Here is a 22,368-nt window from a genome sequence, read left to right as displayed (position 1 = left end):
GTGGACAGGGCTTAGTTGTTCAGCAAAGCGGTCTCCCAGTCTGCGTCGGGTCTCGCCAATATATAGAAGGCCACATCGGGAGCACCGGACGCAGTATATCACCCCAGCCGACTCACAGGTGAAGTGTCGCCTCACCTGGAAGGACTGTCTGGGGCCCTGAATGGTGGTGAGGGAGGAAGTGTAAGGGCATGTGCAGCACTTGTTCCGCTTACAAGGATTAGTGCTGGGTGGGAGATCGGTGGGAAGGGATGTGGGGGGGACGAATGGACAAGGGAGTCACTGGGATTGTGTGATGGAACGGCGTGGAGGGAGCTTCACGCTGTGTCTGACCCCGGGAGTGTGTGATGGGACGGCGTGGAGGGAGATTCACTCTGTGTCTGACCCCGGGAGTGTGTGATGGGACGGTGTGGTGGGAGATTCACTCTATGTCTGACCCCGGGAGTGTGTGATGGGACGGTGTGGTGGGAGATTCACTCTGTGTCTGACCCCGGGAGTGTGTGATGGGACGGTGTGGTGGGAGATTCACTCTGTGTTTGACCCCGGGAGTGTGTGATGGGACGGTGTGGTGGGAGATTCACTCTGTGTCTGACCCCGGGAGTGTGTGATGGGACGGTGTGGTGGGAGATTCACTCTGTGTTTGACCCCGGGAGTGTGTGATGGGATGGTGTGGAGGGAGTTTCATGCTGTGTCTGACCCCACGAGTGTGTGATGGGACTTTATTTATTATTTCCCTTTTTTGTCCCCTTGCCCATCCTCTGGGTTCCCCCTCCTCCCCCTTTTCCTTCTCCCTGGACCTCCTGTCCCATGATCCTCTCATGTCCCTTTTGTCAATCACCTGTCCAGCTCTTGGCTCCATCCCTCCCCCTCCTGTCTTCTCCTATCATTTTGGATCTCCCCCTCCCCCTCCAACTTTCAAATCTCTTACTCACTCTTCCCTCAGTTAGTCCTGACGAAGGGTCTCGACTGTACCTCTTCCTAGAGATGCTGCCTGGCCTGCTGCGTTCGCCAGCAACTTTGATGTGTGTTGTTTATTATCAAAGTTCTTATTTGTCACCATATACTACCCCGAGATTCATTTTACTGCAGTCATTTACAGGACAATAAATCAATATAGCAGAATTTATGAAAAACTATACAAAAACAAAGACTAACCAACAAGCAACGTGCAAAGGAAGGGAAATTTGTGCAAATAAAATATTAAATAATAATGACACGAGTTGTAAATTATTTCAAAGTGAGTCCGCAGGTTGTGGAATCAGTTTGGAGCTGATGTGAGTGAAGTTCTCCACGCCGGTCAGGAGTCACCCGTGTCTCAGAAGAAAACCGGCCGTCATCGGGTCCTTCCTGTCTGTGTAATTCCCCGGCATGAAACGTAAAAGTTGCCCGTGAACGCAGCAGGCCAGCCAGCATTACGTACTCCCAGGATAATCCCAACCCGGGACACCGGTATCCCAGACTGAGCCCCGGCCCCCGGGCTCTTCCTGTCTGTGTCATTCCCCGGGGTCTCGAACCCGCACATCCGGCAGAAGCAGCGCCGCTGGACAGGAGGCGGAAATACGTCACCACGGGAGACCAGAGAGCGACGCACAGCGCGAGCCTGAAGCTAGTTCCGTTAAAAACGGTTGGGAATTAAACCTGGCGCGCGGACATTAAAGGTAAGGGGAAGGTGGGGTGGGGTTAAAGGGGAGGGCGGGGAATCGGCCAAACTGTCGGCATCCCGCGGGCGGGGATGTTCACACATTCAGATGTTCACACGGTCACTGTCAGTCTGGGTCTGGGTTCCTGCAGAGATCTCAGTTCCTTCCTCCCGGTCTCACTGAACAGATTGTTCCCCAGCCTGAAACAGATGGGAGAATAAAGACGAAATAAACAGATTACACAACAGTGTCAGTAACAGGGGACAACACTCACAGACAAATATCACCAGAAAACCCGCGGATCCGCTGATATTTTATCACATTGAACATTAACACAAACACTCACCCGATCCGCTCCAGACTCGGGAGGGTCAGTATGAGGCGGCGGAGACCGGGGACAGATCGGTCTGTCAGCGAGTTGTAACTCAGGATCAGCTCCGTCAGTGATGGGTTTGTACTGAGAGCGGAGACGAGATCCTCGGCACCAGAATCTGTGAGACCGACATCCCTCAGCCTGGAGATGAGAGAGAGTGAGGGTGAAGGACACAGAGAGACAGGAGACGGTACAAATCCCCAGTGTTTATCAGTAACACAATTACTGATCACAGTAATGTTCAGTGTCAGACACCCAGTGACTGTAAACACAATCTCCCACAGTCTGGTACTTACTCCAGTTTCTGTATTTTACACTCCGGGTTCCTCAGAGCCGCAGACACCAGTTTCACTCCTGAATCTCCCAGTTTATTATAACTCAGGTCCAGCTCCGTCAGTGATGGGTTTGTACTGAGAGCGGAGACAAGATCCTCGGCACCAGAATCAGTGAGACCGACATTGTCCAGCCTGGAGATGAGAGAGAGTGAGGGTGAAGGACACAGAGAGACAGGAGACGGTACAAATCCCCAGTGTTTATCAGTAACACAATTACTGATCACATTAATGTTCAGTGTCAGACACCCAGTGACTGTAAACACAATCTCCCACGGTCTGGTACTTACCACAGTTTCTGTATTTTACACTCCGGGTTCCTCAGAGCCGCAGACACCAGTTTCACTCCTGAATCTCCCAGTTTATTAAAACTCAGTCTAAAGACAAACAGACAAATTGATGAACAAAGTGATTCAAACCGCGGGTCTGAGGGAATTTCTCTCACTCGGATATTTCAGGAAACATTAAACCCTGCAGTAAATCACTGATCGGAGTTCCCATCACTGTCAATGTCCGTCACTGTCCAGCTCCAGGGTATTCACCGAATGTCAGTAATTTAGTCTGTCGGTGTGACCCTGTAAACTCCACATATCCTGTTTCATTCCCCGATGTTTAGAAACGTGTTCCTGACCTGAGAGGGTCGGGAGGGGCAGGGATGAAGGAGGAACGGGGATGGGGAACAGAGATCCCACAGGACGAAGGGTGATGGCATTTGTCACAATTCTTCACAATCGTATTTATCACAGTTTTACCCAAATCCCTTTACATTGAAACAACACAACTGGACAGTTTCACAGTTCAGAGTGAGAGATAAATCAAGTTACCTCAACTCCTGGCACTTGTGCAGCCCGGGTCCCAGCCGCTGGATTCCTTCACACTGAATGTGGCAGACAGCCAGGTCGAGGTGTTTTATTGTATCACAGAGTCCGATGACATGAGACAGGACCGTGCAGTCAATCGGGGTCAGTGTCATTCCACTGAATGAAAGTGTTTCCACAGATCCCAGTGCGGCCTGAGCCAGTCCACGATTCTGAGACTCAAACAGGTAGTGCAATGTGTTCAGGAGGCTCCTTTTACCAGCTACACTCCCCGTGTTTCCACTCTGCCGTTTAACCTCCTCCTTCACCCAGTCAATCACCTGGCAGGTTGTTTGATGAGGAAATGGGCCCAGAAACTCCTCCAGGCCCCGAGCTGTCATTGGGTTGGAGAGACCAGCAACAAAGCGGAGAAATACCTCAAATTGCCCATCTGTCGTGCTGTGGGCTTCAGTGAGGAATTTCAGGATATCTCCGGGATGTGGATTCAGGAATTGTGCGACTGCAGCTATAAACTCTTGGATGGTGAGATGTGGGAATGTGTACACCACGCTCCGGGCAGAATCCTCTCTCTCCAAAAGCTCCATCAGGAACCCGGACAGGAACTGGGAAGGCTGCAGATTGTAGTTGATCAAATCTCCATCTGTAAACACAATCTTCTTATCGTACACTCCTCTGAAGGCCATTTGACCAACCCTGAGAAACACATCACGGGGGTTCCCAATCTCACGGCCGTGGTTTTTCAGGATGTTGTAAATATAGTAGGAATACAGTTGGGTGATGGTCTTGGGAACTCGCTGCGGGTCCCTGACTCTTTGTGTGAAGAAGGGGCCCAGTGCCAGAACGAGGATCCAGCAGTAGGAGGGGTTGTAGCTCATGGTGTACAGGATCTCGTTCTCCTTCACGTGTTTGAAAACAGCTGCTGCCACTGTCTGATCTTCAAAATGCCTGATGAAATATTCCTTCCGTTCCTCACTATCAAATCCCAGGATTTCAGCCCAGACACTGATCTCTGCCTTTTCCAATAAATGTAACGCAGTGGGGCGGGTGGTCACCAGCACTGAACACCCTGGGAGCAGCTTGCCCTGGATTAAACTGTACACAATGTCAGACACTTCACACCACCACTCGGGATCTGGGCACTGGTGCTTGGGTTCTGTATCTCTGCGACTGTCAGCAAAATCGATTCTGTGTTTGAATTCATCCAAACCATCGAATATAAACAGCAATCCCTCTGGGTTCTTCCAGACCTCTCTGAGGATATTCCCAAAGTAAGGATACTGATCCAGAATCAGTTCCCTCAGGTTTATCCTCTGGTTAATTGCATTTAAATCCCGGAATTTGAAACTGAAGACAAACTGGAATTGTTGGTATATTTTCCCTGTGGCCCAGTCATAAACAATCTTTTGTACCATTGTTGTTTTCCCGATCCCCGCGACTCCGGCCACTGTTGCCGAACTCCTGGATTTGGATTTACTCCGGGAAAAGCTGCTCTGGAACAGCTGATCAGTCCGGATTTTTTCCAGCTCTCCGCGGAGATGTTCCTCTCTGCACTCCTCGTGGTCTCTGCCTCTTGCCAGCAGCTCATGTTCCACCAGTCTCCGATCTCGAACAGTAGAAATGACTGTGAGCTCAGCGTATCGATCAACCAGCTGGAAAACCTTCACCTTCTCCCTCATCAGGATCGTGTTCACTCTCAGTGTTTCAGTTTGTGCCCGCAGAGTCTCCTTGTGTTTCTGCTGAACATCTTCCATGGGAACAGACAGTGGACAAACTGTCAGATGTCTGAACTCAGAACTCAGTATTTAAGCACACAAGAGTTAGCTCAAAGTTCTTGCATGAATTGGATTCATCAATGGATGCTCGAACAGTAAATTTGATAAACAGACCCCTGACTGGACAGAGAGGCCTGGTCCAGATAAACACCAGATCATCACATTTCACAATTAACTGTGCTGTGAAGGTGAGTATTACCCTGGTAGTTCACTGACCCCCGACTGTCCCCTACTGGACAAACTCCCTCTACTGTCACAGCTGTCATTTTCTACCTGTGGAAGAAACTTTTAGTCCCCAGTGTTGATGTGGCATCTGGAGATGGAGGAAAGGATAGTGGGCATTCTGTGAGAGAAACGGGTCAGGGAATCACAGCTCCCCCTCCCCTCTCATCGTCACCCTGTCAGGGATGTGTGGTGCTTCACAATTTGTCAAGACCCTGCCAGGGATGTGTGAGATCTCACAGTGTGTCAAATACCTGTCAGAGGTGTATAGGGTCGCACAATGTGTCAGGAAGCTGTCAGGGACCTGTGGGGCCTGATAGTGTGTCAGGACCATGCCAATGGTGTGTTGCATCTCACAGTGTCTCAGGACCCTGTCAGGGGTGTGTGGGGTTTCACAGAGTGTCAGCACCCTGTCAGTGGTCTCACAGAGTGTCAGGATCCTGTCAGTGATGTGTGGCGTCTCAGAGTGTGTCAGGATGTTGTCAAGTGTTTGTGGAGTCTCACAGTGTGTCAGGACCCTGTCAGTTGTGTCTGGTGTCTCACAGTGGGTCAGGTCCCTGTCAGGGGTGTGAGGCGTCTCACAGTGTATCAGTGCCCTGTCACGGGTGTGTGGGGTCTCAGAGTATGTCAGGATCCTGTCAGGTGTGGTGGGGTGTCTCAGAGTTTGTCAAGACCCTGTCAGGTGAGTTAGTGGTCTCAAAGTGTGTCAGAACCCTCTCAGAGTTATGTGGGGTCTCACAGTGTGTCCAAAACTTGTCAAGAGTGTTTGAGGTATCACAGTGTGCCAGGACACGGCCAGGTATGTGTGTGGTCTCATAGTGTGTCACGACCCTGTGATGCGTTTGTGGTGTCTCACAGTGTGTCACGACCCTTTGGGGGCTGTGTGTGGTCTCACAGTGTGTCAGGATCCTGTTTTGCGTGTGTGGAGTCTCACAGTGTGACTGGAGCTTGTCAGGGGTGTGTGTGTGGTGTCACGGTGTGTCCGGACCCTGTCCGTTGAGTGGTGGGTCTCACAGTGTGTCAGGACCCTCTCAGGATTGTGTGTGGTCTCAGAGTGTGTCAGGACACGCTCAGGTGTGTGTGGGGTCTCACAGTGTGTCAGGACCCTGTCAGTTGTATTTGGGGTGTCACAGTGTGTCAGTCACCTGTCAGGAGTGTGTGAGGTATCACAGTATATCAGGAGCCTGTTATGTGTGTGTCGGGTCTCACAGTGCGTCAGGACCGTTATGTGTGTCGGGTCTCACAGTGTGTCAGGGCCCTGTTTTGTGTGTGGGGTGTCAAGACCCTGTTATGTGTGTGTGGGGTCTCACAGTGTGACAGGATCTTGTCAGTTGTATGTGTGGGGTCTCACAGTGTGCCAGGACCCTGTCAATTGTATTTGCGGTCTCACAGTGTGTCAGTCACCTGTCAGGAGTGTGTGAGGTATCACGGTATATCAGGAGCCTGTTATGTGTGTGTCGGGTCTCACAGTGCGTCAGGACCGTTATGTGTGTCGGGTCTCACAGTGTGTCAGGGCCCTGTTTTGTGTGTGGGGTGTCAAGACCCTGTTATGTGTGTGGGGGGTCTCACAGTGTGACAGGATCTTGTCAGTTGTATGTGTGGGGTCTCACAGTGTGTCATGACCCTGTCAGGGGAGTTGGTGGTCTCAAATTCTGTCAGAACCCTCTCAGGGTTGTGTGGGGTCACACAATATGTCAGGACCCTGTCAGGTGTGCGTGTGGTTTCACAGTGTGTCAGGACCCTGTCAGGGGTGTGTGGGAACTCGCAGAGTGTCAGGAGACTGTCAGGGGTGTGTGGGGTCTCACAATGTGTCAAAAACTTGTCAAGGGTGTTTGAGGTATCACAGTGTGCCAGGACACTGCTGGGTATGTGTATGGTCCCATAGTGTGTCACGACCCTGTTTTGCGTGTGTGGAGTCTCACAGTGTGACAGGAGCTTGTCAGGGGTGTGTGTGGGGTCTCACGGTGTGTCAGGACCCTGTCAGTTGTATTTGGGGTCTCACAGTGTGTCAGTCACCTGTCAGGAGTGTGTGAGGTATCACGGTATATCAAGAGCCTGTTATGTGTGCGTCGTGTCTCACAATGTGACACGATCTTGTCAGTTGTTTGTGTGGGGTCTCACAGTGTGTCATGACCTTGTCAGGTGAATTGGTGGTCTCAAATTGTGTCAGAACCCTCTCAGGGTTGTGTGGGGTCTCACAGTGTGTCAGGACCCTGTCAGGCGTGTGTGAAGTATCACAGTATATCAGGAGCCTGTTATGTGCGTGGGGTGTCTCGCAGTGTGTCAGGACCCTGTTATGTGTGTCTGGGGTCTCACAGTGTGAGAGAACCCTGTCAGTGGTGTGTGACGTCTCACAGTGTGTCACGAACCTGTCAGGAGTGTGTGGGGACTTAAAGTGTGTCAGGAACTTGTCAAGTGTGGGTGGTGTCTCAGAGTGTGTCAGGACACTGTGAGGTGTGTGTGGGGTCTCGCAATCTGTCAGAATCCTCTCAGGTGTTTGTCGGGTCTCGCAATGTATCAGGATCCCGTCAGGGGTGTGTGGTGTCATACAGTGTGTCAGGACCCTGTCAGGTGTGGTGGGGTGTCTCAGAGTTTGTCAAGACCCTGTCAGGTGAGTTAGTGGTCTCAAAGTGTGTCAGAACCCTCTCAGAGTTATGTGGGGTCTCACAGTGTGTCCAAAACTTGTCAAGAGTGTTTGAGGTATCACAGTGTGCCAGGACACGGCCAGGTATGTGTGTGGTCTCATAGTGTGTCACGACCCTGTGATGCGTTTGTGGTGTCTCACAGTGTGTCACGACCCTTTGGGGGCTGTGTGCGGTCTCACAGTGTGTCAGGATCCTGTTTTGCGTGTGTGGAGTCTCACAGTGTGACTGGAGCTTGTCAGGGGTGTGTGTGTGGTGTCACGGTGTGTCCGGACCCTGTCCGTTGAGTGGTGGGTCTCACAGTGTGTCAGGACCCTCTCAGGATTGTGTGTGGTCTCAGAGTGTGTCAGGACACGCTCAGGTGTGTGTGGGGTCTCACAGTGTGTCAGGACCCTGTCAGTTGTATTTGGGGTCTCACAGTGTGTCAGTCACCTGTCAGGAGTGTGTGAGGTATCACGGTATATCAAGAGCCTGTTATATGTGCGTCGTGTCTCACAATGTGACACGATCTTGTCAGTTGTTTGTGTGGGGTCTCACAGTGTGTCATGACCTTGTCAGGTGAATTGGTGGTCTCAAATTGTGTCAGAACCCTCTCAGGGTTGTGTGGGGTCTCACAGTGTGTCAGGACCCTGTCAGGCGTGTGTGAAGTATCACAGTATATCAGGAGCCTGTTATGTGCGTGGGGTGTCTCGCAGTGTGTCAGGACCCTGTTATGTGTGTCTGGGGTCTCACAGTGTGAGAGAACCCTGTCAGTGGTGTGTGACGTCTCACAGTGTGTCACGAACCTGTCAGGAGTGTGTGGGGACTTAAAGTGTGTCAGGAACTTGTCAAGTGTGGGTGGTGTCTCAGAGTGTGTCAGGACACTGTGAGGTGTGTGTAGGGTCTCACAATCTGTCAGAATCCTCTCAGGTGTTTGTCGGGTCTCGCAATGTATCAGGATCCCGTCAGGGGTGTGTGGTGTCATACAGTGTGTCAGGACCCTGTCAGAGGTGTGTGGGGTCTCACAGTGTGTCAGGACACTGTCAGGGGTGTGTGTGGTCTCATAATGTCAGGAATTTGTCAGGGGAGTATGGGGTCTCACAGTGTGTCAGGACCCTGTCAGGGGTGTGTGGTGTCTAACAGTGTGTCAGGTCCCTGTCAGGGGTGTGTGGGGTCATACAGTGTGTCAGGACCCTGTCAGGCGTGTGTGGGGTGTCATAGTGTGTCAGTCACCTGTCTGGAGTGTGTGAGGTATCACAGTATATCAGGAGCCTGTTATGTGTGTGGGGTGTCTCACAGTGTGTCAGGACCCTGTTATGTGTGTCTGGGGTCTCACAGTGCGACAGGATCTTGTCAGTTGTATGTGTGGGGTCTCACAGTGTGTCAGGACGCTGTCAGGTGAGTTGGGGGTCTCAAGGTGTGTCAGAAGGCTGTCATGTGTGTGTGGGTTCTCGCAGCATGTTCGGGCCCTGTCAGGGGTGTGTGGGGTCTCACAGTGTGTCAGGTCCCTGTCAGGGGTGTGTGGCGTCTAACAGTGTGTCAGGACCCTGTCAGGGGTGTGTTGGGTTATACAGCGTGTCAGGGCCCTGTCAGGCGTGCGTGGGGTGTCACAGTGTGTCAGTCACCTGTCAGGAGTGTGTGAGGTATCACAGTATATCAGGAGCCTGTTATGTGTGTGTGGGGTGTCTCACAGTGTGTCAGGACCCTGTTATGTGTGTCTGGGGTCTCACAGTGTGACAGGACCCTCACAGGGTTGTGTGGGGTCTCACCATTTGTCAGGACCCTCACAGGGTTGTGTGGTGTCTCACAGTGTGACAGGATCTTGTCAGGGGATTGTGTGGGGTCTCACAGTGTGTCAGGACCCTGTTAGGTGAGTGGTAGGTCTCACAGTGTGTGAGGACCCTCACAGGGTTGTGTGGGGTCTCACCGTGTGTCAGGACACGCTCAGGGGTGTGTGGGGTGTCAAAGTGTGTCAGTACCCTCCCTGGGTTGTGTGGGGTCTCACAGTGTGTTAGGACCCAGCCTGGGTTGTGTGGGGTCTCACAGAGTGTCAGGACCCTCACAGGGTTGTGTGTGGTCTCACCGTGTGTCAGGACACGCTGAGGGGTGTGTGGGGTCTCACAGTGTGTTAGGACCCTGTCAGGGGTGTGTGGGGTCTCACAGTGTGTTAGGACCCTGTCAGGGGTGTGTGGGGTCTCACAGTGTGTCAGGACTCTGTTTTGCGTGTGTGGGGTCTCACAGTGTGACAGGATCTTGTCAGGGGATTGTGTGGAGTCTCACAGTGTGTCAGGACCCTCACAGGGTTGTGTGTGGTCTCACAGTGTGTCAAGACCCTGTCAGTCGTGTGTGGGGTCTCACAGTGTCCAGGACCTTGTCAGGGGTGTGTGGGGGCACACAGTGTGTCAGGACCCTGTCAGTCGTGTGTGGGGTCTCACAGTGTCTCAGGACCCTGTCAGGTGAGTGGTGGGTCTCGCAGTGTGTCAGGCCCCTCTCAGGGGTGTGTGGGGTCTCACAGTGTGTCAGGACTCTGTCAGAGGTGTGTGGGGTCTCACAGTGTGTCAGGACCTTGTCATGGTTGTCTGCGGTCCCACAGTGTGTCAGGACCCTGTCAGGGGTCAATGGGGTCTCACTGTGTGTCAGCACTCTGTCAGCGGTGTGTGGGGTCTCACTGTGTTTCAGGAACCTGTCAGGAACTTGTGGGGTTTCACAGTGTTTTGGGACCCTGTCAGGAGTGTGTGGGGTCCCACAGTGTGTCAGGACCATGTCAGGGGATGTGGGGTCCCACAGTGAGTCAGGACCCTGTCAGGGGATGTGGGGTCTCACAGTGTGTCAGGACCCTGTCAGGGGTGTGTGGCATCTCACAGTGTGTCAGGACCCTGTCAGGGGTGTGTGTCGTCACACAGTGTGTACGGACCTTATCAGGGGTCTGTAGGGTCTCAATGTGTGTCAGTGTCAGGTGTGTGTGAGGTCTCACAGTGCGTCAGGACCCTGTCATGGGTGTTTTGGGTCTCACGGTGTGTCAGCACCTTGTCAGGGGTGTGTGGGGTCTCACAGTGTGTAAGGAACCTGTCAGGTACTTGTGGGGTTTCACAGTGTTTCAGAACCCTGTCAGGGGTGTGTGAGATCTCACACTCTGTCACGACCCTGTCCTGGATGTGTGGGGTCTCTCAGTGTGTCAGGACACTGTCAGGAGTGTGTAGTTTTTCACAGGCTGTCAGGAACCTATCAGGAGTGTGTGGGGTCCCACAGTGTGTCAGGACCCTGTCAGGGAGGTGTGGTGTCTCACAGTGTGTAAGGTCGTTGTCAGGGACTTGTGGTGTTTCACATTGTGTCAGGACACTGACAGTGGTGTGTGGTGTCTCACCGTGTGTCTGGACCCTGTCACGGGTGTGTGGGGTCTCATAGTGTGTCAGGATCCTGTCAGGGGTCTGTGGGGTATTATAGTGTGTCAGGACCCTGTCAGGGGTGTGTGGGGTCTCACAGTGTGTCAGGACCCTGTCAGGGGTGTGTGGGGTCTCACAGTGTGTCAGGACCCTGTCAGGGGTGTGTGGGGTCTCACAGTGTGTCAAGACCCTCTCAGGGGGGTGTGGGGTCTCACAGTGTGTCAGGACCCTGTCAGGAGTGTGTTGGGTTTCACAGTGTGTCAGGACCCTGTCAGGAGTGTGTGGGGTTTGACAGTGTGTCAGGACCCTGTCAGGAGTGTGTGGTGTCTCACAGTGTGTAAGGACCTTGTCGGGGACTTGTGGCATTTCACATTGTGTCAGGACACTGACAGTGGTGTGTGGTGTCGCACAGTGTGTCTGGACCCTGTCAGGGACTTTTGTGGTCTCACAGTGTATCGGGACCCTATCAGTGTTGTGTAGGGTCTCACAGTGTGTCAGGACCCTGTCAGGGGTCTGTGGGGTATTATAGTGTGTCAGGACCCTGTCAGGGGTGTGTGGGGTCTCACAGTGTGTCAGGACCCTGTCAGGGGTGTGTGGCGTCTCACAGTGTGTCAGGAGCCTGTCAGGGACGTCTGGGGTCTCACAGTGTGTCAGGACCCTGTCAGGGGTATGTGGTGTCTCACAGTGTGTCGGGACGCTGTCAGGATGTATGGGGTTTCCATTCAATGTATTTGGCTGTGATTGGGAGCGTAGGAAATCATTGATTGTGGACATATTTACTTTAGAGAGTGTGGGAATGGGAGAAATGATGTTCTTCAATAATCAGGGAGTGTATCTGTTTGATATTCCAAAATGGTTGTGGGAAATTCACTGTCATGTCTGTTCCCTCGGCAAACAACATGAGGATTAGTGAAGAACAAGCTTGTGGCGATTTACCAAACCCATGGTGCAGGGAAACTGAGGGGTTTCATTGACCGGGTGTGGACTGGAACATCATTAACAGAGGTGGCAGAGACGTGAGTAGTTTGTAAACTTCCTGATTCGTCTATCTCTGGTCCCAGATTTAAATTATTGTCTTTGGGATTTGTTCTTGTAAATGAAAGAGTCTGAACCAGGATTCTGGCCGAGATTCCTTATATTTCTGTTAAGAGCTTCGAATAATCAGTGAAACACGGGCTGATGCAATGTTAATAAGTTTTGTGATATTTGTCTTTCTTACGCTCTCTCCTCTGTCCAACTCAGTCTGCGATGATGAAGCCTCACAATCTCTGAGCCCATGCACTGCCCCAGGCTCTATTTTCTCTGACGTGATGGGTTTATGCATGTAGTGAGCTTCCCATGCAGAAGGTCACAATTTGACAAATTGTAAAATTATTTACAGATAATATCAGTCCTTTTCACCTTCCTTGCCGCGATCCCACAACTCTCGGTTTCCCTGTCCTAATTCCCATCTCTCACCCTTCCACAGTATCCATCACACAACACCGGCAGACAGGAATTTCAGCTTCTGTAGACTGAGCTGAGGAATTTGTCCCCCAATCTCACCCTCTCTAACACTGTAACAGTGTTTGTACTGGGGAGTGCAGATGTGAACACAGCGGTGTTCATATGCTGCTCTGTGGTTGAACAGACCGGTTGGGATGTTACCTGCTTTTCTAATTAAAGTGATGCTATTATTACTATTCTGTGACTGGAACTTCAGTGGACGCCCAACTCTAAGAAAAGATAATCTGCAGGAACTGGGGGAGTTTAGAAAATGGTTAAGGATGAGGCTGTTCAGGAGGGGACAGTGGCTGGCAAGAGAAGGTTTTGACTTTTTCGTGTGTTTTTTTTTTCCCATTCTCCGGATCGCCCCCTTCTCCAGCCAGACTCCGGTGGGGATCTGTAGTTGCAGGTCCCAGAGCGGTGTGACCACTTTAGTCAAACTCACCAGCTCTCTGCCCCTTTCCTCAAAGTGTCCTTTGAAAACTCTCCCTCTAGCAAACACGTTTCCCTGTATCTCACTGTGTTCTCTGTCACAGTGCCAACATTTACCTGGTCAGATCTTTGTGGCTCAACAACTTAACCGCCCGACGTAAAGTACCACCGTTGGTGGAAACAGAGGTCAAGTTTCAACTTTATAAACTCTGCTTCAGCCTCATCTGGGTCATTGCGTACCGTTCCGATTGCCCCACTACCGGAGGGATGTTGAGGCTTTAGAGAGGGTGCGGAAGAGATTCACCAGGATGCTGTCTGGTTCAGAGGGCATGTGCTATCACGAGAGGCTGGAGAAAATTGAATTGCTTTCTCTGGATCATCGGAGGCCGAGGGATCTGACACAGGTTGACAACATTATGAGAGGCTTAGACAGAGTGGACAGAGGGAATCGGTTTCCGGGGATTCAAATGTCTATCACTAGAGGGCCTGCAGTGAAGGTGAGAGGGGGTTGGATTAAGGGGGATGTGAGGAATATTTTTTTTTTAATCACAGAGTCGTGGCTGCCTGGAATGCACTGCATGGTAAGGTAGTAGAGGCAAATTGTTAGAGACTTCTAAGAGACGTTTGGACAGACACATGGATGTAAGGAAGATGGACGCATATGGACATGGTGTAGGAAGGAGAGGTTAGAGTTTGGGTACGTTTGATTTACTTCTCAGCTGGTTTGGCACAGTATGATAGGCCTAATGGCTTATTCCTGTGTTATACTCTGCAATGTTCAATGCACGGTCACTTACCTTTCAGCTCACTGAGAAACTCTAGTAAAAGTTGAGCTGGAATTGGTCGATGGGAGGGATCACAACCTGATGAATTTAAACAAATTGAGGAAGTCATTTTTCTAAAATTGTAAAGTGTGCTGTGTGTGATCCAAATTTAAATTAATCTCTGATATTATCTCACCATATATCTGTATTTCTTTCAGTATTTTGTCCAACTTTGGGACACCAATCTGCATTTTCACAAAGGTTTCCCACATCACCCTCCGGGCGCGGGAGCCTTTCTCCATCACCAGGCTCAGGAGGAGTTTAGAACTGTCCGCCCGCTCTCCCTTATCAGCGAGATCAGAGATTTTCTGTGAAGAGTAACAGTGAACATATTGGGGACTGACAGATTCACACAGAGAATGAGAAATAAATGATGTGCTCTGTAACGGGATCACACTGAGCAGTCAAAATCCATAAATAATTCCTCACTGGATTAGATGGTGTAAACAGAAATCAGAAAATAACGATCACTGATGAAGAAGTTAGGAAGATTTTTATAACAGAGCGAACAGTCTCAGATAAATTGCAGAAAAGATGTTGTGATTCATTTCCTCAGTCGGCCAGTGTCCAACATGACAGCGGATTACCGGCTGACACCTGACGCCTTTCCTTTGCCTTTTCTGGTGGAGGTTTATTCAGTGATTGCACATTACAACATGACAGTGTTCCCCGATCCACACTGTGCAGTTACAGATTGTAACACAATCATCTCCACCCAGAACAGAACACACTCCAGCTCCTGCGGCAAGCACTGATGATGTCCCAATTCTCACTGACATCGTACTGTCACGCTGTACAGTCTTCCCAGGATGAAAGTTCCTACCATATTTCCATTTAAGCTCCTTTACTGCTACCTCATACAATTGTTACCGGCTCCCCTCGCTCTGAACATTGAGCCGCCACTGGAGTGTTTACACCTTTTTTAATCATTCCTTCAAATTCACAGTTTTAAGAATTATATATATTCATTTCTGATTTATTTTTATGCTTTATTATCCGCTGAGTCAGAGTTCCGACACCCATCAGTCCTGTGACGTGTGAACATTCAAACACATTCTCCCTCCCACTCACCCGATGTTCCTCTCCACTGAACTGATTCTCGGCCGTTAACCCCAGGCTCACTTCGTGCACCCCTCCTTCCATCGCCTGCTCCAGCCTGTCCCGGTAGAAATCCGTCAGCTGCAGCAGCTGGGAATCATTCCAGCTTGCCAGGAGCTCGGTGATCACTGAGCCCGGACCTGTGAAGCACAATGGCAAAAATTAAAGAATTTACCGACCCCATATTGGGCAGCAACTTTCTCTCTGGAACCTAAAGATCACCAAATAATAAAGGCATCCGTTAGTCTTGCGAGACCATGGATCTGCGCCCGGAAAGTCTTCACACTCCAGGGCGCAGGTCTGGGCAAGGTTGTATGGAAGACCAGCAGTTGCCCATGCTGCAAGTCTCCCCTCTCCACGACACTGATGTTGTCCAGGGGAAGGGCATTAGGACCCATACAGCTTGGCAGCAGTGTCATCGCAGACCAATGTGTCATTAAGTGCCTTGCTCAAGGACACAACACGTTGCCTCGGCTGGGACTCGAACTCATGACCTTCAGGTTGCTAGTCGAATGCCTTAACCACTTGGCCATGTGCCCACAAGATCAACAAATACAGTCCAAATATATATACATTGGTTGGGTGGGGGGGGGGGGGAGAGGAAAGGGCTTGGGCCGGGGGGTGCGTGTTGGGGGGCACCAGGGGTATAGAAGGGGGTATAGTTCCATCTGTGGAAGGCTGCTCTTTCGTGTCCCCGGGAATATACCTCCGTGTTTGGAAAGGACTCTGCCTATTGCTGAGAATATACAGTAGTAACCCATCACCATCACTCTCCTGGTACTGCCCATCACCACTGCTTTGCCCTGGGTTACTTTCTGCAATTCTGGTCAACCCCTTCCTCGGAAAATCTCTGGGATATCTCACAAATTTCTGGAGGTACTCAGCATGCCAGGCAGCATCTACGGTGAAGAATAAACAATGAACGTTTCGGGCCAAGGCCCTTCATCAGACTGGAAATGAAGGGGCAGAAATTCTGGATATTGTCAGATTACTTTCTATTCCTTGTGGTCCTGGTTTGAAACGTTAACTGTCTATTCCTCTCCATGGATGCTGCCTGACCTGCTGAGTTCAGCCAAAATTTTGTGTGTCTTTGTGTTGCTCGAAACTTCCAGCATCTGCAGAATTCCTGTGCTCTGGAACACCTCACTGTTTTAATGTGTATCTCAATCTTCTGGAGGAGCAGGAGCAGACGGTAATTGTACCCCTTCCACGTGTGACTGTGTTTCCCCCAGAGATGGTAACTCTCTCTCTCATCTCTCTGCTCAGTTTTCACAAATATTTTGTGACTTGCCGATATTGAATTAAATCCAGACACGTAGTCAAGGCAATATTTATAAATTAAAATAATTCGCCAACATACCCGTGTCCTTTCCCGATGTTGACGTCACTGGAACTCCTCCACTGCTCATTCCGTTATCCATTTTGAGGACAGTTCTGGTCAGATTTTTCTGCTTTGTAACAAACAAGATTAACAGAAAATTCAGATATTATTTGAGGTGTAAATGAAAGCACTTTAACTGAGTCGCTCTCTTCCAAACATCTTGGGCCTATCCACCGAACACTCGACATGGCCTGACCTACCCGCGGCCAGCTACCCACAGCCACACAATGTCCATTTCCACTCTCTCCATGGATTGTACACTGGGCCAGGATTCTCCAGGGTATCTGCTCGCTATATTGTAGGCAATTCTGTTTTAGGAACCAATCCTGTGTCTTGGACCGGGAGTGATGTGTCAATGGAATGGTTAGACAGGCTGAGCAGACTGCTTTGGTCCTCCTACCACTGGTGGTGCTATGGTGAGTAATGGACAAATGGGACACCTATTCCTCTCGTCACTGAATTATACAGGTTTCTCAGTCACACCTGATTCTCCCCGTCTCATTTCAGTTTAACATCGCCTGACGTTGACGCTTCTGGCAATATGCGGTTTGAGTCTATATAGAAACCCTCTGACATCCTGAACAACGCAGAATCACCCATAACTTCGCGACATTTCGTCCTGAAGCACTATAGTTTCTCCAGCAGGACCTTAAGAACATAATTAATGCCTAAACTCCGGTCAAGATTTCTTTGAGCATTCAGATGGCCATTATCAGAGTTACATGACACTTGTTAAACACAATGTAGATCCGCCATGCATCCAAAAGAGCGAGCTGACAAAAACGCTTTTAAAATAAATAAACAAAATACTAGAATTATTCAACAAAACAGACAGCCTGTTAATATTCCAGGTGGAAAACCCCGTATCAGAGCTGAGCCTGTCTGTAGGAGCCACGTATCTGTTCTCTATCTGCATTGTATTCTGCGTTGTGTATTTATGATGCTTTTTATGGTAACTTGTCGCATCAGTGGCGACGTGGTAAACGCGAAGGGATCAGTTACATATTTATGCTTTGTTCGGCGCAGTATTCAGCCGGGGGGCGTATCTTCTGCAATCATCGGCTCGTTTACGCTGAGGTTACACTTGTGTACTTGTACGCGTCTTTGCTTCAAGGTTGTACGTTTGCTGATCGCTAATAAAGGATCGAGTACATGCCTTTGACTTTTGAAACAACCTTTATTGGAGCCGAGGGCGCGTCATACAAGTATATCAAGTCCGTGGGGATCGCAGGCAATAACAACTTGGTTTGGTTAGAATTGGCCGCTACAGATGTTCCTCAGTTTGCTAATCATTTTAAATACTATCTGTTTATATGACACATTTCCTTTATATAGTTCTTTATTTTAACAGCGAAAAAGTTATCAAATTGGATGCCCTTCTCCTTGGATTTGCACGCACAAAATCGCGGCAGTTCTGCGGACGAAAACGCCTTGTTAATGAGAGAGATCAAGGAGATTGGCCAGACTGATATAATCTGACAGGAAGGCGACAGTAACTCAAATAACCATGCGCCCAACAGCGGGGTGCAGAAGGGCGTCACTGAACGCCGAACATTGATTTTGGACGGCGTAGAGCAGCAGGAGACCCCGAACACTCTCAGTGCCCACACCATTAGGTGCAAGTTGTACAAAGTAAAATGCCCACTGAGAGCAGACTTCCATATTTACTTAAACTGCCGGCGAATTTTATTGCTGGGATTTTTATTTTATCACTGACAGATATACACCGTCTTTGCCAATGAAAAAAAAATACACAGAATAAAAAAAAGAGACACGAATCCGTTAATCCACAATATTGAACTGGTAGAAACACGAGAAATACTATCGTAATAAAACACCATAACATTTCCCCGTATAGTCTCTGTACTTACCTGTTGCTAGGCTCCTGATTCAGTTTCCTGCAAATCTGAGCATCTGAGTTTTATATCCCTACCGGTAAGTGAACACACACTGAGCAAAGTTCAGTTGATAACTCGCTCATAAACCTGAACTTCAGCCTATTCAGCTTGTAACGCCGCACCCTGTTCCACAACGCTTGTGTTAAACCACGGACAGACTCATTATGCTTGAACGCGTCTTTCTAACAAGTGGTCCGAGCCGGATTTAATACTTAAGTGCAAGCGGTGCAAAGATTACGTTTCTCTCGAATATTTGAACTGTTTCGGAGAGGAAGAAAACCCGCATCCTGGTCCGCTCCACTGGTGCCGTCGCTTTGATTTATTGTTCACCTTAGCACCAGTTTATTGTCAGATGATAAACCTCAGCGACAGCTCAGGGCAAAGATCGCCCTGGTTTTATTGCACAGAGACAGGGAAAGGAAGGGCGCTCTGAACTCTGATGGAATATTATGTATTTGGAATAATGTTCTCTTCTGAACAGGACGCATTCCCTTTCTCCAGATTTTACTGTGCCCCCTCTGCCTGGAGCTGACTTCAAGGTCACCCTGTTTATAATGAGCCATTTTTAACAGTTGTCTGCAGTTGGACCATTACAGTAACTGAGCAACTGTGCCGAAATAAGCATCTCCCAGAGATAACAAATGGCCAAAGTCGACAGCGATATAAGGACACCCTTCCCCTTCAGTTTATTGCTCACTGACTGGAAACAGGTTACCATGTCACAGCAGCAATCGTATGAAATTATGATCATTTCCCGCCGGCGAATTTACCTGGCAAACCATTTACTTCACAGATACATCAACCAGCATCGCATTTATTTACAAATACTTCTACCGTTCCTCCTCAGAGAACGATGGGGAAAAAAAACATTAAATTCACTGCGTTTCTTATCTCTCAGTGTGCTCTGCTGGTATGTTGAATTAGTAACCGGACATTCACCCCCTCAGTCCTGTTCCGCCATTCACAACAGGACTGGGATCTCAGTGGCACATCCCTGCGACCGCCTGGAATAATTCACTGCCTTGTCATTCTCGAATCTGTGCGCTGCGGAATTAAACATATTGGGAAAAAAAAACTCTGCGTGTCGTTTCCCTTGAAAACTGTTCCACCTCATCTATCTTCACCTGCTTCAGCTTCCCCGGGAACAGCAACTGATAGTATGTATACGGTAGAAAAGTTAGAAATACTTCCGTGACGAATAGGGTTATTAGAGCACCATAACACAGCCCAGTACAGTTCCTGTTCTTACCTGGTGCTGGACTCCCGAGTCTGTTCTCAGTGAATCCGAGCATCTGAATGTTATGTCCCTAACAGTAAGTGATCACACCCTGAGCAATGATCAGTTGATAACTCGCTCATAAACCTGAACTTCAGCTTATTCAGCGTGTCACGCCGCACCCTGTTCCACAACGCTTGTAGTGAAAAACGCAAAGACTCATTTTCTTTGAATGAGCCTTTCTAACATGTGGTTCGAGCCAAAAGTACGACTTCAGTGCGCCATGCAATGATTGCCTTTGTCTGGAAAATTTGATCTGCCCCAGGGAGGGAGCCCAACCCGCATCCTGGATCGGTTCCGCTGGTGTCGTCGCTTTAATTTATTGTTCACCTCGGGACCAGTTTATTGTCAGATTATAAACTCCAGCGACAGCTCAAGGCAAAGATCGCTGTGGGTTTGTTACTCACAGAGAGGAGAAGGAAGGGCGCCGTCAACTCTTGTAAAATACTATGCATTTGGAGTATTTTTTGCTTTTTTTTAACACTGGGCATTCTGTAAGTGCTGCCTGAAGGAGGTAAGTCAATGTCAGCTTGTTTAGAAAGCCAGTTTTAACAGAAGGCCGCAGTTGTACCATTACAGTAATGGGCCGATTGGGGGGCAACTGTGCCGAGATAACCACCTCCCAGAGATAACAACCGGTGAAATTCAACAGTAAGATAGAACGCCCTTCCCTTTCAGTTTATTACTCACTTTCTGGAAACAAGCTACCATGTCTCAGTAGAATCATAAGAAATTATGATTATTTCCCGATGGCGAATTTGCCTGGCATCGCACTTATTTTACAAATACATCAACCGTTCCTCGTCTGAGATCGATGGAGAAACACCAGACATTAAATTCACTTTTTCTCTGATCTCTCAGAGTGCGCTGCTGGCATGTTTAAATAGTTATAAGACATTCGCTCCCTCTGTCCTGTTCCGCCATTCTTTATTATCACAGGCGCACTGTGATCTCAGTGACACATCCCTGCGAACGCCTGGAACAAACCATTCCCTTGACTGTCAATAATCTGTGTTCAGTGGAATTAAACACATTGAAAGAAAGCTCTGCTTCTCTTTCCCTTTGCGGAAGAGAATTCCAAAGACACACTAGTTCCACCTCAGTAAAATAACCTCATCTATCTTCACCTGTTTCATCTCCCCCTACAGCAGCAAACATGTTTTCCACATTCCTGTCTAGACTCCGCGTGATGTTCAGTGTCCCCAGCAAGGACTCAATTCATTTATCTAACCACTAGTGGATAAAATCTCCCCTCCTTCATCTCAGTAACAGCGAATACAATAAAATCCCCGTCTTTATCGAATACCAGCCAATACAGCGCAGTGGTCAGCATTGAAGCGGACGGGGAACGCAGCAGAATCCCCTGGACGTGCACTCAGTGGCCACATTATTAGGTACAGGAAGTTCATAGCAAAGTGCCTAATGAGTGCAGAATTTGCTATTTTAATCTACGGCCAGTGAGAATTACCACAATATTTGTTAATATAAATATCACTGCCAGATCTACCTGGTCTTAGCTAAAAAAAAAACACATACAAAATAATCGAGCACACAGATCCGTACAGCCGCGCAATTTCAATGACAATACTGATATAGTAGAAATATTAGTAATACTGTCGTTACAAGTGTGCTTATTAAAATACCATAACACTGCCGAATACAGTCCATGTTCCTACCTGATGCAGAACTCATGGGTCTGGTTTCAGGGGATCCGAGTATCTGAATTTTATGGACTCTAACAGTAAGTGAACACACCCTGAGCAATGTTCAGTTGGTAACACGCTCATAAACCTGAACTTCACGCTATTCGGCATGTAACGCCACACCTTCCTCCACAACGATTTTGTTAAACCACACAAAGATTCACCTTGCTTGAATGAGTCTTTCTAACTTGTGGTCCGACCCAGAATTAATACTTCAGTGCGAGAAATTTTACCACCTCCAGAGAGGAATCACTACTCGCATCCCGGTTCCGTTCGGTTGGTGCCGTCGCTTTCAGTTATTGTTCACCTTGGGCCCAGTTTATTGTCAGATTATAAACTCCAGCGACAGCTCAGGGCAAAGATCGCTGTGGGTTTATTGCACAGAGACAGCAGAAGGAAGGGCGCTCTCAAATCTGATGAAACATTATAAATTTGGAATAATGTTCTCTCTTGAACAGTGGACAATCCCTTTCCCAGATTTAACTGTGCCCCCGTAGCCTGGACCTGCTCTGATTTTAAATTGGCCCATTTAAATGCGATCGTTAACAGTTGTCCGCAGTTGTAACATTAGGGTAATGGACAACTCGGGAGCGGCTGTGCCAAGATTACCATCTCCCAGAGATAACTACCAGTCAAAGTCGTTAACAAGATAAGGATACCCTTCTCCTTCAGTTTATTACTCACTGACTGGAAACAAATTGCAGGATCACAGCACCATCATATGAGATTTGGATCATTTCCCGCTGGTGAATTTGTCTGACAGCGTATTTACTTTGCGTATACATCAACGGTTTCTCCTCATTGACTAATAGAAAACGATGTAAACATTAATTACACAGGGCCTGTTTGTCTGAGATTGATGCTGGCCCTGTTGACTTAGTAGCAGGGCGTTCGGACTCTCAGTTCTGTTCCGCTGTTCTCTGATTCTATGATCACGACTGAACTGTGATCTCAGCGGCCCAAACCGGCCACAGCCTGCAACACTTCACTCACTTGCCAGTCAAGAATATGTGCTCTGCGGAATTAAACACGAAAAAAAACTCTGCTTCTCTTTTCTTTTGAAGAAGAGAATTCAAAGACACATTAGCCCCACTTCGTAAAAATAATCTCACC

The 22,368-nt window shown here is 49.0% G+C and overlaps 1 protein-coding gene across 1 annotated transcript; it reads right to left on the bottom strand.

Moving 5' to 3' along the window:
- Positions 1-1,456: 1,456 nt before the first annotated feature.
- Positions 1,457-16,454, bottom strand: LOC140208688 (NACHT, LRR and PYD domains-containing protein 3-like). Its single transcript, XM_072277548.1, has 9 exons — positions 16,358-16,454; positions 14,971-15,137; positions 14,036-14,207; positions 13,873-13,938; positions 3,167-4,904; positions 2,633-2,719; positions 2,307-2,477; positions 1,984-2,151; positions 1,457-1,837 (listed from the first exon to the last, which is right to left on the bottom strand). The coding sequence occupies exons 1-9, from the start codon at positions 16,416-16,418 to the stop codon at positions 1,750-1,752; spliced, it is 2,718 nt and encodes a 905-aa protein (XP_072133649.1). The 5' UTR covers positions 16,419-16,454; the 3' UTR covers positions 1,457-1,749.
- Positions 16,455-22,368: the final 5,914 nt, after the last annotated feature.

This window comes from Mobula birostris, chromosome 13 (genome assembly GCF_030028105.1).
Source record: "Mobula birostris isolate sMobBir1 chromosome 13, sMobBir1.hap1, whole genome shotgun sequence".
Classification (NCBI taxonomy): Eukaryota; Metazoa; Chordata; class Chondrichthyes; order Myliobatiformes; family Myliobatidae; genus Mobula; species Mobula birostris.
The sequence above is the reverse complement of the archived record's forward strand: the minus strand, read 5'-3'. Positions and strand labels throughout refer to the sequence as shown.

What these genes read in the sequence shown, in the direction of transcription:
- LOC140208688 (XM_072277548.1), bottom strand. Translation starts at nt 16,418, where the DNA reads ATGGATAACGGAATGAGCAGTGGAGGAGTTCCAGTGACGTCAACATCG. An exon ending in AACATCGGGAAAGGACACGG is followed by an intron (nt 15,138 to 16,357) that starts GTATGTTGGCGA and finishes TGTGCTTCACAG; the next exon opens with GTCCGGGCTCAGTGATCACC. An exon ending in TCAGTGGAGAGGAACATCGG is followed by an intron (nt 14,208 to 14,970) that starts GTGAGTGGGAGG and finishes TACTCTTCACAG; the next exon opens with AAAATCTCTGATCTCGCTGA.